We start from the raw sequence: 17,437 nt of genomic DNA on the forward strand, positions 1-17,437 counted from the left end.
CCTGTATACAATCCCTGTTGTTTATACATAAATAAGGGTATGACGTATTTTTCATTTTACATTTTTAAAGCAAGTTATTTTTCCATAAAAATAAACCCTGTATTTTTATGAAAACTGGTTAAACCAGTTTGGTACTTAATTAAGCTTTACAGTATTTAAAATGTAATTTTATTAATTTAAGAAAAATGTATTAAAAACGTTAACTTTATCAAAAATAAGATAATTATAAAAACAAAAATAAAATATTTGTTATCTTATCCTTTAATTGTATCATTTCTTTGCGTAATAACATAGGAGATTAAAGCACTGTTATTACCCACACATCTTATCGTTATATTAGGTTAAATTACGTGTGTGCATTTTATACAAATGGCAATTAAAATATGTTTTCCTAACAATTATAGAACTAAAATGAGTCTAACTGGATAATCTGCACGTGAATCATGATTACATGCCCCTCTCCAGCAATTGTCGAAGTACTTACAAACATATTGATATAACGTATACACTTATATACTATGTATATCTGTGTACACATACAATTATATGTACATAATGTCCTCCATGTTTATATTCGAAATATATATATATTTACGTATTATCTATATTTTACACATTAAAGAAAAAGATAAATTTAGTAATTAAACTTAATTATCTGACAAAAAATTTTATTTGATCGCTGCATAATAAGGTTATTTCGTAAACAGATAAAAAAGTTCATAATCTCTAGTCCTTTAAAATTTTCATCGACTATTATTTCGAATATGTAACAAATTACATAGGATTTCATTTAACAAATATCGTAATTATTTTGAAAGATACGTTGTAACTTACAAGCTTTACTCGAAATTTTAATAACATTCTTCCAATCTTGCCTAAACGATAACGTGTTTGAAACATTGTTAGTTTAAGAAATATTTCTTAAATATTGAAAACAGCAGACATAGAAGTATTGTCATAACGTTTAAGCAGCATTTTTTTTTGTTAATAATTCATTATTGCGCGGCAATGTTTCTGTAATATTTGCAGCAATATTAAACGGTGTATGGGCAGTCATCGAAATTTCGAAATTCAAATTGAATTTAACGAGCATAACAGTACCGATAAACGTAGTAATCAGTGACAGTAGAATTTATCATCAACAAGAACTTTCTGTTTTTGTTTATATGCGTCTTGGCGAGAGTTAATTCCAGTATCGCGCGTGAGTTAATTTTACTTCAGAATCCTATATGATTGCCCAGGCTTGAGCGGAAATCGTGGGCTTTCGATTGGCGGTTCATGACGCCACGAGGCAATGCTATTAATAACCAACGCATGCGCAGAAAATCGCCTAGTGTATATCCGCCATTCATGCAAGTCGATTTTGTTGGTTCTAGTTCTGTGTGTTGAGCCTAGCAAAGGGAACATGGTGATAGTGATATGAAACAAGTCTATTAGCAATACCACGCTCTACACATATATACTTTTTCCGAAGTAACGATGATATTTGGTCACGATCTCCCTACGTAAGTTTCGCGAACATGCAGATCGAGGTATAAACTATTTTAGTCGCAAAATTTGGCACTGCCAAATAGAGTTTCACGTTAGAATCTAATATAGCTTACTTTTCCCCCATATTCTATTTAATTTGCAACATCCACGAATTTACTGTTGTAATTGTAGAGTAAGCGTAATTGTATGTTCGATTATTTCCATTTACGCGAACGTTATCGTATCACGTTCAAAATGTTACCATTTCCGAGATAATCTTTGCACGTTACGTTCGGCATTTAGAGCGATGTTATGTTCTAATTGTCTTTTTCTCCCCGCTTAAAACCAAAATTATAACAGCAACAGAAAACAGTCTCACGATAAGATCGGTGCACGCGTAAGCCAATTATCGTAAAGTAAATTTTAAGCAATGTCGTAATATGTACTTTAAACGTGGTATTGTTCCATTTACAATTTATATCCGTATCGCTAGAGAACGCTAGAAACGGACGATACTTTTATGACATATATTATATTATGTTTAATCTTCGTCGTGTACAAAGAGTGAAGGTTTTTCTATTGTTTTTTTGTCCTTGTAATTTTAGGTAAAACTTAAGAAAGTGTTATACGAATGATCAGCTAAAAGATGCTGGTCAAATAATACTTAAGGAAACGAATTAATCAAGCTGACGCAGCAAGAATTTACTAAATAGTATGGGGGCATTGTTGGATACTCCAAAAACAGATAAATACAATGAACATGGCTCTGGCAACGGACTGTGCTACGGTGTTGCCAGCATGCAAGGTTGGAGAATGGAAATGGAAGATGCTCACAGAGCGATAACCGGCTTAAAAGGTGGTCTCTCGGATTGGAGTTATTTTGCAGTATTCGATGGCCATGCTGGTGCATTAGTATCTGAGCATAGTGCAGAACACTTACTAGAGTGTATAATGCAAACAGAAGAATTTAAAGCAGATGATGTTATCACAGGGATTCATTCTGGTTTCCTTCGACTAGACGATGAAATGAGAGGCTTGCCAGAAATGAGCTCTGGCACAGAAAAATCTGGTTCTACAGCAGTTTGTGCATTTGTATCTCCCAGAAATATATATATTGCCAATTGTGGTGATTCTCGAGCTGTACTTTGTCGAGCGGGAGGTCCAGTTTTCTCAACACGAGATCACAAACCTGTCTTACCAGCAGAGAGAGAAAGAATTCAAAATGCTGGTGGTAGTGTAATGATCCAGAGAGTTAACGGAGCTTTAGCTGTTTCTCGCGCACTGGGAGATTACGAGTACAAAACATTAAAAGATCGAGGTCCCTGTGAACAGTTAGTGTCACCAGAACCAGAAATATTTATGCGAGATAGAGACGATGAACACGATGAATTTCTAGTTTTAGCGTGTGATGGTATTTGGGATGTAATGAACAACGAAGAACTATGTGATTTTATACATTCAAGGCTGCTGCTTACAGATGACTTAGAAGCAGTTACAAACCAGGTTATAGACACCTGTCTTTATAAGGTAATGATATCTAAAGCTTTATACATATACATTTTACAAAGAACTTTCTGCTACTGTTACCAATAGTGTATTAATTTAAATATTTTAGTAATTTTTTACAATAGTGCTGATCGCATTGATTTCAATAGTCTCCTAATGTGTTGGAGGGAGTAAGTCACTGATAAAACAAACCCAAATGTAACACTCACTTTATATTGGGCTATTGCATGGTAATGGTACTTAAGATACTAAAGTTATTGATGTATGCTTGATGATTCAGTATTTGTTTAACAATGAGAAAATTATGTTTTATTCCAAACTATGCTATTTTGAGAATGTTGAAATCAGTAAGATCTGTACTATCATAAGTAATTACTAAGGGTTCAATATTGATTAAATTTGTATAAAATAAAAACATGTAATATTTATACTTTTCAACCTTTCTATTTATTTATTGATGCTTGATTTATAACCTTAGTTTTAAATCTGTTCTATTCAATGTGTAGTGTAAGGACGAATGCACTTCTTATTATGGCCCAAATCTTTCGGCAATTACCATAAAGATAATATACATTATTACATTCTAAGCTTTAGATAACATTCTATTTTTATCTATTACCTCATGATTTTATCCTTTATGTCACTAATTTTGTTTACATCTTTACTATGTACTTGTTGTGAATATATAATCACTGATATCTGATTCCATATCAATGAAGTACTTTTATATGCATTATGATCCCTTTGTACTCAAAAATGTTTTTTAATGTGAACAATTGGCAACTTTTGCCAAATTTGAAAAAAGTTTTAGCTGAATTCTGTATCTTTTATATTTAATAGGAATATGACTTGTTTGTTGTAGGGTAGCAGAGATAACATGAGTATAGTTTTGGTAACATTTCCTGCTGCTCCGAAGCCAAGTCCAGAAGCACAGAAAAAGGAAGTTGAGCTGGAAATGGCCATTGAAAGGAGAATTAAAGGTTCACTAACATTTTCATATTCACATCAATTATATTCTCTCTGTTGTTGCATTAATACGAGATCACAGTACCACACGCGTTCTTGACATTCTGACAACTCTTAAATAGAGCGCCACATATAATCATTCAGAAATGAAATTTTAGTACAATCAAATACAATCCTCATAGTGGCATACCACAAGTACAAAAAATCTAGATCTGTATTCCTTATAAATTAGTAAAGAAACAGTTATATTCCTTTTTATTTATAACTATTAAACTATATTATTTCATGTACAAAATGTACAAATCCAAAATGAATGTATAGTTCTAACATACAGCCAAATTCTTATGCAAATATTACTATATGACTGAGTATACATTATTGAAATTTTTATCTTACCAACATTTTAGTACTGTCTACAATATAATAACATCTTACTTAATTCAAACATTTCTCACCTATTATTTAAACTTTATCACATTATGTAAGTACATAATGGCAAATATTTCACTAATGTTTATTGTTTACAAATCAATTTAAATAACTACTTAATAGTGCATTTTAAAAGACAAAAATTGTTCAAATCTTGATACATGTTGAGTAAGTGCCACGTGCTTTTCCTATCTTATAAATACTTCCTAGAAGATACATGTATATATGTTTCTATCAAGAAACGTCGAAAGTTGAAACTTTTATTCTTGTTCAATGAATGTATTTTCCTACTATATAACGTGTATATTTAAACTACCTATAATGCTACTTTATGTTAATTTTTTTTTAATTCATAATAATTGATTGTAAATTTGACAGATAAATTCTTACACAAAAGTGCAATGCATACAAATAATTATATAAATTGCGTGTAATATTACCGAAATAACAGGTAAATTCCAATTTTTTATATTTTACTTTGTGATGAATCATATTTGTGCAATATAAAAATTCTTTACATATAATACGTAATCGTATCCTCCAATCATAAAATATTCAAGTAAAATATTGAAATTTATTTTTATAGTATCTTTTGCAACTATAACCTCCAATAATCCTATGACTCACCATACACATTCATACATACTTGTTTCATTCACCTATAATCTTATCACTTGTATACTGTGTTATTGTTTAGATATAATTAAAATTTTCATACTTCACAGATACTTTCCATCTGATATAGATTTTAATTTTCTTAGTATTCAATTATTGACTCATACAAATGTATCTTATATTTCTATCAGTTTTAAAATAATAATAATATACGTAAAAGTACAAAGCCAAAAATTTGTTAAGATTATATGAAAAATTGTATAGAACAATTTAGTGGAGTGTTCAATGTATTTAAAATACTTGTAAATCTGAAGAATATTTAATACGACTTCTGTTTTAACATTTATTAAAGTATTCTTAATGCACCTGTTATGTACATTTTTTGAGTATTATACCAACAAAATATGCTATTGGAATAGATATTATATTAGAGTAGCAATAACTGTGTCACTAATTTAAGCTGTTAGAGAGATAGAAATTTATAAATATATTAATGGTTATTTATATTTAATGTTAGTTTTCCTTGCTGTCAAAGTGTATTAATTGTTCTTTCTTTAATTAAACTCTTTTAACACCTAGAATTATTGTTACTTAAAAATGCATTCCACCCTTGGAGTTGATATTTTTAGAAAGATTCTTGTAAGTAAAATTTTTGTTAAAAAGTTGTTTGTTCCTCTTTCTCAAACACTATTAAGTGGTCTTACAGGTAGGTAAACATTTTCTTATGAAAATATACAAATATTTTACCTACTACATTCTGTTTCTTTCTGTAATGACACATTTCTTATGGAGGAACATTGCAACAAATATATCACTTTCTAAATATATGCATTCCATAATAGTATAGTACAATTCCAGAGGTGGATAAGTTTAAAAAGAAGTTACAAATATATTCGAAAATAAGCATAGACAAAGATGTATCTACTTAAGACCGGATTTCATTTTCAGGTTTTCCATAAGAAATGTACTAAAGCACCAACTATTCCAGTCCTAAGTAGATGCATGTATTTGTAGTCATTCTGTTATGTTTCATTCTTGATTTATTACTAATATGTTACAAAACTCTAAATATATGAGCAAATTGCTTGTAAACAAAAAAATGGAGTTTTATGTTTTATAAAAATAGAATTTTTGGTCTTACACGATAGTAGAAGTAATAAATATTACAAAACCTATTTGATATGTTAAATAATATTAATAAAATATTTGCAAACAGTATTTATTATAATATTTTATATACAGCACAAATATGATAGTACACGCACAATGCACTTAATAACAATAGAAGATTTGTATAAATAATTTGATTGTATATATACATACATACATACGTGTGTATATATATACACACATTTTGTTATTAGTTAAATACAATGTGCTTGACACGACCACGTCCACACTGTATTATTGGTATATTATTATCTTAAATTAACATTGTAACTGATTCATAAATCATTATTGTTTTTATTATATTTTTAGAAATAGTCGCTGAGCGAGAGGACGAAGATGAATTCGACTTTTTGAAGCTACTACAAATTCTTGCGGACCAACAGTTTCCTAATTTGCCTCCTGGTGGTGGTCTTCCGGCTAAGTAAGTTCATTAAATTTTACCTTAAAGAAAACGCTGGACATATTTTTCTTTTAGTTAATTAAATTATATTAAGGTTAGTATCTGTAAAATTTAATACAGTCAGTCTGGTCTATTGTCATAATTGGCATAGTTCCAGAAATTAAATTCCTTCTCTAAGATTTGTTTTTTCAAAATTGGATATTTCTATTTATGAAAATTAAAAATATTTATGCTCTTAAATAACGAATCACGTATTTGCTTCATTTCAGGCAACCTTTCATTGAACAAGTGTTTCGAGAAGTATGTCCCAGCCGAGCGGATAGTGTAAGTCTTGGATACGATTCCACTTCGATATAACTAACCCTTGATCTTTTTCTATACTGCATCAAGTGTACAACTATAATCATTAGACATGTTCCATAATCATATAACGATGCAGATGCTATCAGAAATATCTTTATTTTAATGATCCCTCCCGGTGTAAAAAGATTCGTTTTAAAAATGTAAGAAAAGTACACTGGTATATTATGAACTGAGTCTTATCTAAAATAAATCTGCCATTAAATGTGCAGATCATAAATTCTGGCAGTACGTTATTGTTGGCAAAAATAAATTAGAGTTTAAAAAATACATTTAAAGATCGTGAAATATTATACATACACCCGTCAGAAAAAAATATGTACATGGTTCGTTTTCCAAATTTCTAGCTTATTTCATGTGTTTAATAATGATACAAAATATTTATTTTACTTTGGGGATTATTTAAAAAAAAAATAACATTTATTGAAAACTCTTGAAAAACAGAATTATTAGATGAAAGCAAGTTACAGGAAAGATGTTTTTAAAATTTTATAGTGACCACTTTCATAACACTTTATTATTATTATTATTATTATTATTATTATTATTATTACGAAGCATTCATTTTTGTTATCAGTTAATACGTTTAGTTTCTGTACAAGTAACATACAAATAATTAGAGATATATGTAGGTAAAGAAAATCTATGTTTTTTTTTATGTTTTCTTTTCCCAGAAGGATATTATGAACCAGATAAGTTGAAAAATATTGATATTCTACAACATTTAGATATTGAGAACTATTTCTCGATATATTTCATTGCATAATTAAAAGAATGCAAAATAAACTCATAATACATCCTGCAGCTAGTTCCAATTACTATTGGCATTGGTGGTTTTCATAATTATCACTATCTATTGTTGGATTTTATAAATTCTTCATTCAAGGAGTGAAAAATGTTTATATTACAGTTATTATAAGCAGAGGATTTGGAGGTATTCTACTGAGGACAAGTGCAGATCTATATTATATTCTATGAAAAACTAGATGGTGTGAGAAATTGATTCAAATTGTTTATACATTATAATAAATTGTATATTGAAAAGTGTTAAAAAAATATTTATTTTAATATATCTTGAAATGATTAAATTATATATTCGCCCTTTCATTTTTATCAAACTTTCAAAAAGGAAACATAAATATATTTTTCAATGTGATAATTTACTAATCAAAAAAATTCTGTTTTTTATAAGTCACTTCACAGATCTAGATTTTCATTAAAATTATACTTGGTAGAATATTAATGTCATATCCTCTTGCAATGTTGATAAAAAATGCATAATATTACTATATATGATTATATATTTTTGTAGCTCTAGAGAACTTGCGCTCAGAATAATTACTTCGTAGGTCAGTTTTTCGTGCTCTTCCTTTGTAATAAGTTTGAAGAACAGTTGTGTAACTGTTTGTTCTATATTTTAAAAACCTTCAAGTTCTTTCATACACAAGAAGAGTAGGAAAACTGATCATTTAGTTTTAGAAATACGAATACTGTGTATATATATAAAAGTTGTGTCGAGAAAACTGTGTATCAATATTTTATTTAAATCGTTTTTAAAATCAAGCAGTAGGAATGTAATAAGGAGGCCTTGATTTTAGTTTCTTAAGGTAAAATTGTATTTTACATTAAATTATTTGTATTTCAATTATTGAAATAATTGATTTTGAGGTAAACTTATTTAATTAATAAATGTCATCGAGTTTGAAATTATGTAATTAAATGATAATAGTGTGTACCATTTAAAAAAAAGCCGTTTAAACAATGCTACATAAATTATTGTAACGAAAAGCCATTTAAAGTCGTCAAAACACAGTTTTCAATAATCAGCACATACTATATGTAATCAAGAACAAGTAAGTATTGTATATGTTTGATGAAAATATGATATTGGAATAGCATATTATTAATTTCTGCAAATATAGACTTAGCCAGTTAATGAATCTACATATATATCAGGTAATCATATATTTATCCTTTTATTTTTTTCATGTGACTGATTTTGTACCCTTTCAAAATTTCCTATTTATGTAACATGGAAACTATGTGTCAAGGCCATCCTCGAATATAAAAATCTAGCATACGAATACCAAAGTATATATTACCGTTCCTGGTTACAAAAAAATGTCCTGAAATTAACAGAAGTTAACTATCTATTATCGTTTAAAAGTAATATATTAAAGTAAATATTAAATCTCGTGCATAGAGTTGTCTCCTCTATTTTTACTAATAACGGATTATGGAGTGTATAAAAAATGGTAATATATTTTACCGGTATCCTAAACCATTTACTTTGCGAGTTTTGCTCAGATATAAATTTTCTTGTATACAATTTTGCGTGACTTTAGTTTTCATAAATATCATAGTAAACCTATGTCATAATACTGAAGTATATACAATTTTCTTCACCTAGGAGAAATAACTGAAAATAAGAATTGCAATGTAGTTGTATAATAATTACATCATCATGCCTTGTCTATTAACTATTCATGCTATTAAAATGTGTTTACGATTAAAGTTTCAAATCCACGTGCTACAGATTTATTATAAATGAGATACCTGTGTACTTTCAATTAAGGAGTAAACTATTTTATCTTCATATATGCAATTACAAGTTTACTACCAGTATCTAATTTACATATACAGTTGGGAATATTAGTAATAACAGGAATATTAACGATAATAGTAGCAATGGCCACGGTCATGATAATAAATCCAAAGTGCATTTTTAATATGGGCTACTATTTTCCAGTCATACAATTTTTATACTTATAGTCCTGTTTTTTGTTAACTATAGTATGTAATAAATCCTTTGAATTCCCGATATTTGTAAAACAGTTACGACACACTACAGTTGTTTTACTCACTGTCAAAAGAAAGAAATTTAGTTTACATTTTGTACTTAAAGTAATTCAAGTAGTAATGTTATACAAAATAGGACTATGAGTTAATGTCAAATATATGCATCTATACAATCGAAAAAGTAGTAGTTTCTTTATTTTGTTTTGTACATAGTTTTGTGTATGTTTGTTGAACTTAATTTTACCCTTAAGGTATTTCATGGAATGTGCCTACATTACGATTCCACAATGACATAGAGATATTTCTAATATTTGTTTAAGAAATCAGTATTTTATAAACATTAAACTGCGTGTAAAATGAACAAATGTAAACTTCTTTCAGTGTATCTATCTGACTTGTGTTATTTTTCGGATGACTTTAAATTGTTTTTAGTACGCATCTTTTTATTTATTTATTTATTTTTTTTTTGTATTATTTTTTTTTTTTAAATATTAACGATCTGAATTATACAGAGCTCTAATTAGTTCGCATCTAATTCTTAAATTTCTCGGAATTCAAAGAAAAGAACGATGTCTTAATGTACTAAACTGATTTCTTTAATATCATGGCAAAATCCTTTCATATCTCCTTTTCGTCCTTTAGATCACATATCAAGAATACTGTCCTATCCTGCAGTCCAAGTTGAACTCTGCAACTGCTGATCTCAATAATAACTGTTAGTATTCCAATATACTTACACATACTAAATTGAATATGTTTCATCTATTTTGCAAGATAAGAAAATACAATTGAAGAACTAAAATAAAATGTTTGATTTGCTATTTCGATGTATACATTTGACGATTTCTTAATATATACGAAACAATGTTTGTTTATTTTGAATCCCGTCATTTGCCTATGACCTTGTGTAAATACGTGTGGTTTGCAAGACTTTAATTTTATTATCTTGCAGAATTTATTATAAACCTTCGAATAAATAAAACATTCTCTCTTTTTTAGTTTTTAATACTTGTTTATTCTATATTTATACTTTTTTCGTAGATACGATATAGATTCGAGTACGGTTGTTTATAATTTTATTCATTGCGATTAATTTTTAATAATTTTGCTCTTTTTTTTACAGAAAAATATTGTTTGGAAACTTTATTAATACAAATAGACAATCTTTAAATGACATTGTGAGATGCCTTGTTAATCCAAACAATATTGTCATTTGTACACTACTACTTCTTTGCATTCCATTTTGTTTGTTTTTTTTTTGCATTATAAAATGTAACAACTAATTTTATAATAATAATAGAAGCAACGATTTTTTAAGTCTTTTTTTCTAATGTTTTGAACATCCTGTTGGTACACTATAATTTTCGAAATGCTAATATATCATTTTGATTAATGTATGACATTCCCATAGTATTAAATAAATATTGGATAAGCGGAATTTAATATTATTCAAGTAACTAATACTAATAGATAAGTGTCAAAACATAATAGCTCAGACATAAATTTGTAGATTGCTGAGAAAGATTAAAGAAATGTGCTTTCTATGGTTAGACTTTAAGCTAGACTTAATTATTTTAACGCATATATTATAATATTAAATTAAATAGGAAAAATAAGGTATATTCAAATATAATGCACTACAATATTTATGTCATATTCGTGGCCCTTGGCATATTTTTTAATACTTCAAGATAACCAACTGTATTGATATTTAATGTATCAATAGTGTAAGTATGTAACGCATTTTATATTTTTAATTGATGGCACCTATTGTTATTCTCTATGCTATACATGTCTAGTATTAAATATTTGTTACATATCTTAATGTTAAAATATATTCTTTACTTAGGCTGTAATGAATATCCTAAGGATACAATATTAAACAATCGTTTATTTTTATTTTAGGATTAATAACGACTCTTACATTTTTGTGATGATAATGTAGTACAAATAATATTCTGTCCTTGTGTAGGAATACTAAAATGAACACTGTCTTTTAATAATAAGTGTTTTATTGTAAATTCTATGTGTAGAAATATATGTATGCAAAAAAATTAAAATACTATATGATGATATGCTTACAGAAGTCACAAGCCAGTTAGTGTACACAATATGTATACAATTTGATACATGTGGTATACAATAAACTGGCCGATCCAAAAGTCATGAAAGTGAGATACCGACCAACAAGAACTTCAGAGGAGTGCTACATGAACAGAGACTATATGGAATGGTAAATTGAACGATGTTACAGGCATATTTCATTTCTGATTTAACAACCCTAAAAATCATATTACAGCGTAATATTAAATTTAATAACAAAATTTATTGTACAAAGCATTTTATTTCTAAGCGAGGGTAAAAAATCTGATCAAGTTCTCTATAGCAATATATTATAGATTTTTACTTTGAATATATAGTTAATGTTGTATGTTATTACCCTTCTACTCAATAAATATTTATCAAATATATCTTGTCATGTTCTCACCATTCATATAATTTAAACCTCAACAAGTTTGAATTTGGGAGCATTGCACATGAGACTGTTACAAAAATTGAAATAAACAGGAAAATATTATATCTAAATATTTACAATTGCAATAAGTTATACAATATTTATATATAAAAGATACAAATCAATTGGTAAAAAACAGATTCTAATTTATTCAAGATATCACAATAAAAGTTTGTTTAGATAAAACATAGCCATTTTACATAATATATAAACTGTATATCATTCATTTATATTTACAATTACTTACTGTACTAACTAAAAATATTTCGTATATACTTTCGCAAGTATTATTCAAATTAAATGTTAAGAACTAGGTTTACAGTTCCTACAGCACATTTAAATCTAATGTGCTATTGAATTTCCTTATTGCTATAATTAACGGCAATTGCATCAAAATATACCTATTAAATAATATTTACAAATTTGTGCTAGTTAGCATAGAAATTTTAATTTATATTTAACATCATGTACTATAATTCAATTATTATTCCATAAAATCAATTCGTCCGTACAATATATTTTATAAAACACTATATTTTATTTTTTTTAAACCGGACATATGTATTTAAAACTACCTAATGAAATGTAATTATACATAATTCTACTCGTTCGCATAGGAGATAATTTTATGTTTCATTGTAATCTAAGCTTAACGATTACAAGGAATAATTTGATTCGATAATTTTTTTTTTGTGATGTTTCATATGCAAGAAAAAGAATATTAATCAAATAAAATGTATTACTATACTTATTAGTAAATTGTCATCATAATTATGTTATATTTAACTATTAACGAATACAATATTCATTATCTATTACATGATTATGTGGAATCGAAGATTAACGTTTGTTAAGTGCGGAAATTTAACTAATTTTTTCGTAACATGTGCATTGCAAACAAAGTACGTAATTGATAAAATAACGAACACTTCATTTCTACATATAATTATACAATACACATACGTATCAAACATTTTAAATTATTGCAATATAATTAAATGAAATGTGTTTAGGAAAATTCTATTTTCTGTAGAAATTATATATCACTTTTTAAAAATAATTATTTTATCGTGCAAATACATTATATCAATGCATTCGTGCTGTAATAGTAATATATATATGTATGTACTATCTTTTTATTTCTTATTGTATCTACATAACGACTTTAACAACGTTTTAAATACAAAATTCTTTTGATGCCATACATGTTATTCTTAATTTTATTTAAATATGATCGAAAGTGATTAACATAATACAACCTTCCTTATGTTCATGTTGTATATTGTCAGGTATGAAGTGTTTACCATGTCTTATTTCTATAGTATACGATCAAAAATATACACGAAACATGGTACGGTCATGCCTACACAAGAATAATGACATTTGTAGATACGTAAGAAATATTGCAACGCTCGTGAAATACATTAAGATAAGTAGTCTTTAAGTAGCAAGTTTATTACTTGACTTATTTGATTGCACATTTTGTGGGGAAACAAAGTGATATGAAATTTGGAACGTTATGTAAAAACGTTTAGTTTATTTATAAGTTTATGTAAACAAACAAATATTACCATTTTCGATCTCAAGGTTTGGATTCTGTTCATAACTCATAAAGGTTATCTAAAATAACCTTAAATATTATATAAGAAAATAGTGAATATCTTATTTTAATTTCGAATAAATGGGGTATCGTAAAAACTTTACAAGATCAATTCGTATTATCTACAAGTTTCAAAAAATAGGTCAAGGTATTACAAACTAATGTTTTTATAATCCCTTATTTCCTTAAAATTAAAATAATAGATTATTAATTATTCTCTTAGACATTATTAAATGTTATTCTATATAATATTTATGAGTTATCAAGAGAACTCAAACATAGGCATCGAATACGTTGATAATTAATTGTTTGTACAGACCATTAAACAGGCTAAATTTTTAGATTAACAATTATGAGTTCTATAAAAGATGTTGATAACTTTGAAGTACTTGGACAACGCGTTGCAATGGTAGCGATGACACCTTTGACGCAATGCATTTTGTATGTACGCTACAGATACATAATCATACGAAGTGCGGCAATCGTAAAAAAGGCAGTCATTTCAAACTCATGTATATATGTATCTTGTTAATGAATTATATTCACAGGTAAATAATGAAAATGTAGCGTATTATATTGTACATTGAAAAATTTGTACCAAAGAATTATGATCTGTATCTCTATCACGAGAGTGTATTCAGTGTTTGGACTTATATTACAAATAACAACACAAATCAATATATTACATAAATGATTGAAAATAAACTAATTATCAGATCTCATGAAACCTTCCATAGCTGAATTGAACTATTTTATGTGTCATACACAAATCAATGAATTCATACATATATTTACAGTACATTAACACCCACCTCCCTAGACACAATATTTTGAATGTTTTAAAGCATCGTCAATGTTTGTGTCTTTCGGTACATATGTTTTTACATATGTAATTACAGTTTGTATAAAAAGAAGTTTGCTAGTTGAATGGTACAGTTTATTTGTTAGTCGTCCATCCACGCCAAATGGAGGCTATGCTTGCCGCAGCACTTGTTACTAAACCACCAGCAACACTCTGATTCACTTGCATACTAGAGGATTGTTGACTAATCATTGCACCAGGGATGGGAACTGCCATTTCAGGACAAGCAACATTCGGTACCTATAACAATAACAAAATCGTATGAAATATATCTTCAAGGATTATCAAATACCATCTTGTTTTTTAACGAGAAAAGAATACTCACAGCTTCCCATTCCCAATTAAAAGCATCTTCCTCTTCGTCGGAAGCAGAATCGTCGCTATTTTCTAAATCTGGAACTAATTGACTGTGCAGTTGTGCTACAATATTTGAATCAACTTCCATTGGACCAATTCTATATTTTAATATACAAACAATTATACAAACAATGATCGTTTATCAACATCGATTAAGTACAATTAAAACTCACCTCCCAAGATCACTGATTTCAGTATTGAGCAAGTGCATTAGATTTTGTAAAGTATGCATTGGATGTAAAACTGTGACATTAGTATTTTGCGTAAAACATAAATGTAACACATTGTTATTGAGCCTTGCTACTTTTCTTGCGAATTTTTGATCCGACATCTCATTTCCACAAAATTCACTGAAAATTGTTATTTATAGAAGGGAGGAATGAGTGATAGAGTAAAATGCAAGAAGTTACATAAAATACAAAAAATAAAATAAAATTTTCAACGGTAATCTTTTCATTTATTTATAAGTTAACAAATAAGGAGACTAACGTTACAAATCTTCTATAATTAATGCGAAAATTTTCAAATAAAAAATTAAATATTTGTCACATACCCATAAGCGAGTTTATATGGTAGTCTTACATTAACATAATAGGCAATAATATTAACCAATTGTGTAGCATAAGTTAAAGCAGCACTGATATTGTATGCTGGATTGTGGATTGCATTTTCTTTATTTGCACCTGGCACTCCATCTTTGTTTGCTGCCACTATAAAAATAAATTAACATTTATAAAACCATCCCACAATACAATGTAAATTGAAAAACATAGTGTAATATGTGTACCCCATAGAGAATAAGCCCTATAATCACCAGTTCCTGGCAATGTAGGAGCAACTATACGGTGCTGAATTTCTAAAGCATTTTCTGTATCATTAATCCATCTGCCTCTAACATATGATGTTCCAGATGCATCTGCCAATGCACAAGTTACAATATCTGAACTAGTGTCTTCCTCACTGCTACATAAACTAAAAACAATTTATATTTTGTGAACTGTTCAACTTTGATTAATATTTATAATAGTTTTTATAATTTTTTTAATATGTAAATTATATAGATTGATTACCTTCTGTTAGGTTGAACTTTAGATAAAGGAAAGATATATTGAATCAATTGTTTTGCAGCAGTTCTGATGATTTTTTTCAATTGTTGTCTTTTTCTATCTACTGCCTCTTTTTGTTTTTCTTGTTTCGCTCTCAAACCAGTGACATATCTATGTAACTTTTCTACCCTTTCTTCATGTCTAGGTAATCTAAGTGCTAACTGAGAGTTTACATCTTTGAGAATATTCAAACGTTGATTACCTGTGCATTTTTAAAACTCTGTCAATATAACAATTTCTTAAATATTACGTGATTATATTCAGAGCTAGATATACCTCTGCTTATACTTTGTCTACTTTCATTTACCAACGATTGGAGCAACCTCACTCTTTCTTTACAAGTATTTATATCACATATCTGCAAACACCAAGAATTATAAATATGCTGACAATATATAAATATCTTTCTCAGTGAAATGACAGTATTTAAGAATCGCTACAAGATACCAGTTTATCCCGTTGTTTGTGCTTTTCAAGAGCTTTCACGCATTTTTCTTCCAATTGAGCTCTAGCAGCTTTCAGCCGTAAAAGTCGCAATTGTTTATCTGCAAATCTGTCCACAAATTGATACATGATAAAATACGATTTTCCAGTGTTAACGATTAATTCCGTATTAAATTATTATTATTTCATCGATGCACTACCGAACAGAAATTGGAGCGGTGTTATTTCGATAATAAATTATTTATTAAACATGAACGAATGGAGAAATCAACTTAGCACCCGACGTTTAAGACGAATACTCGAAAAACGCGTAATGCCAAACAGGGATTTCAACATATGCGAACATATGAAAACGAAAAATAGCCAAGATATATTTACCGTTCGGAATAAACAGAAGTTGAATGAATAAAATCACCATTTTGAATACACTGTCGACAGTAAAAAATTCGACGGCTATTATGGCACAGTGGACACTTTAATAAATTCACGCTTAAACGAGTCGAGACGTCTTCCAGCTCTGATGAAAGCTGAAAATCTGCAGGTGCTGTACAAGATCCATCAGAACTGCTTGTCGCCATAACCAAGAACAAGAACAATGGGCCTTCGTCTGTCTGTTGTCACTCATCAGCTGATCTGATATTTTATTTACTTGCATTCTCCCGCCACTCCGTGCACGATACCGTTTTTATCGCGTATCCTCACTTTCATATTTATTTGTGGCAGCACGCGAGCAACCCAGTCTCACACAAAATTTCCATCTAATTCGACGAGTAATCGTTGAATTATGTAAAAAACAAACTTAAATATCGTTTTATGTATCTCATGGCTGCACCGTGGC

At 28.4% G+C, this 17,437-nt stretch overlaps 2 protein-coding genes across 6 annotated transcripts; one reads left to right on the forward strand and one right to left on the reverse strand.

The window, feature by feature from the left end:
* The first annotated feature begins 1,352 nt into the window (after positions 1-1,352).
* LOC128893559 (protein phosphatase 1B) lies at positions 1,353-12,186 on the forward strand. Of its 5 annotated transcripts, none has more exons than XM_054154589.1 (6): positions 1,353-1,505; positions 2,076-2,997; positions 3,839-3,956; positions 6,466-6,577; positions 6,826-6,880; positions 10,358-11,755. In XM_054154589.1, the coding sequence occupies exons 2-6, from the start codon at positions 2,185-2,187 to the stop codon at positions 10,433-10,435; spliced, it is 1,176 nt and encodes a 391-aa protein (XP_054010564.1). In that variant the 5' UTR covers positions 1,353-1,505; positions 2,076-2,184; the 3' UTR covers positions 10,436-11,755. The 5 variants fall into 5 exon arrangements, with proteins under 5 accessions (XP_054010564.1, XP_054010567.1, XP_054010568.1 ...); XM_054154592.1 differs by lacking the exon at positions 10,358-11,755 and adding an exon at positions 11,800-12,186 and having other exon boundaries at positions 1,354-1,505; XM_054154593.1 differs by having other exon boundaries at positions 1,354-1,505; positions 7,827-10,430.
* A 235-nt stretch (positions 12,187-12,421) lies between these two features.
* On the reverse strand, positions 12,422-17,431 carry LOC128893555 (beclin 1-associated autophagy-related key regulator). Its single transcript, XM_054154582.1, has 9 exons — positions 16,978-17,431; positions 16,603-16,708; positions 16,432-16,513; positions 16,120-16,357; positions 15,837-16,021; positions 15,603-15,759; positions 15,223-15,399; positions 15,018-15,147; positions 12,422-14,932 (listed from the first exon to the last, which is right to left on the reverse strand). The coding sequence occupies exons 1-9, from the start codon at positions 17,175-17,177 to the stop codon at positions 14,768-14,770; spliced, it is 1,440 nt and encodes a 479-aa protein (XP_054010557.1). The 5' UTR covers positions 17,178-17,431; the 3' UTR covers positions 12,422-14,767.
* Positions 17,432-17,437: the final 6 nt, after the last annotated feature.

This window comes from Hylaeus anthracinus, unplaced genomic scaffold, assembly GCF_026225885.1.
Source record: "Hylaeus anthracinus isolate JK02 unplaced genomic scaffold, UHH_iyHylAnth1.0_haploid 3, whole genome shotgun sequence".
Taxonomy (NCBI): domain Eukaryota; kingdom Metazoa; phylum Arthropoda; class Insecta; order Hymenoptera; family Colletidae; genus Hylaeus; species Hylaeus anthracinus.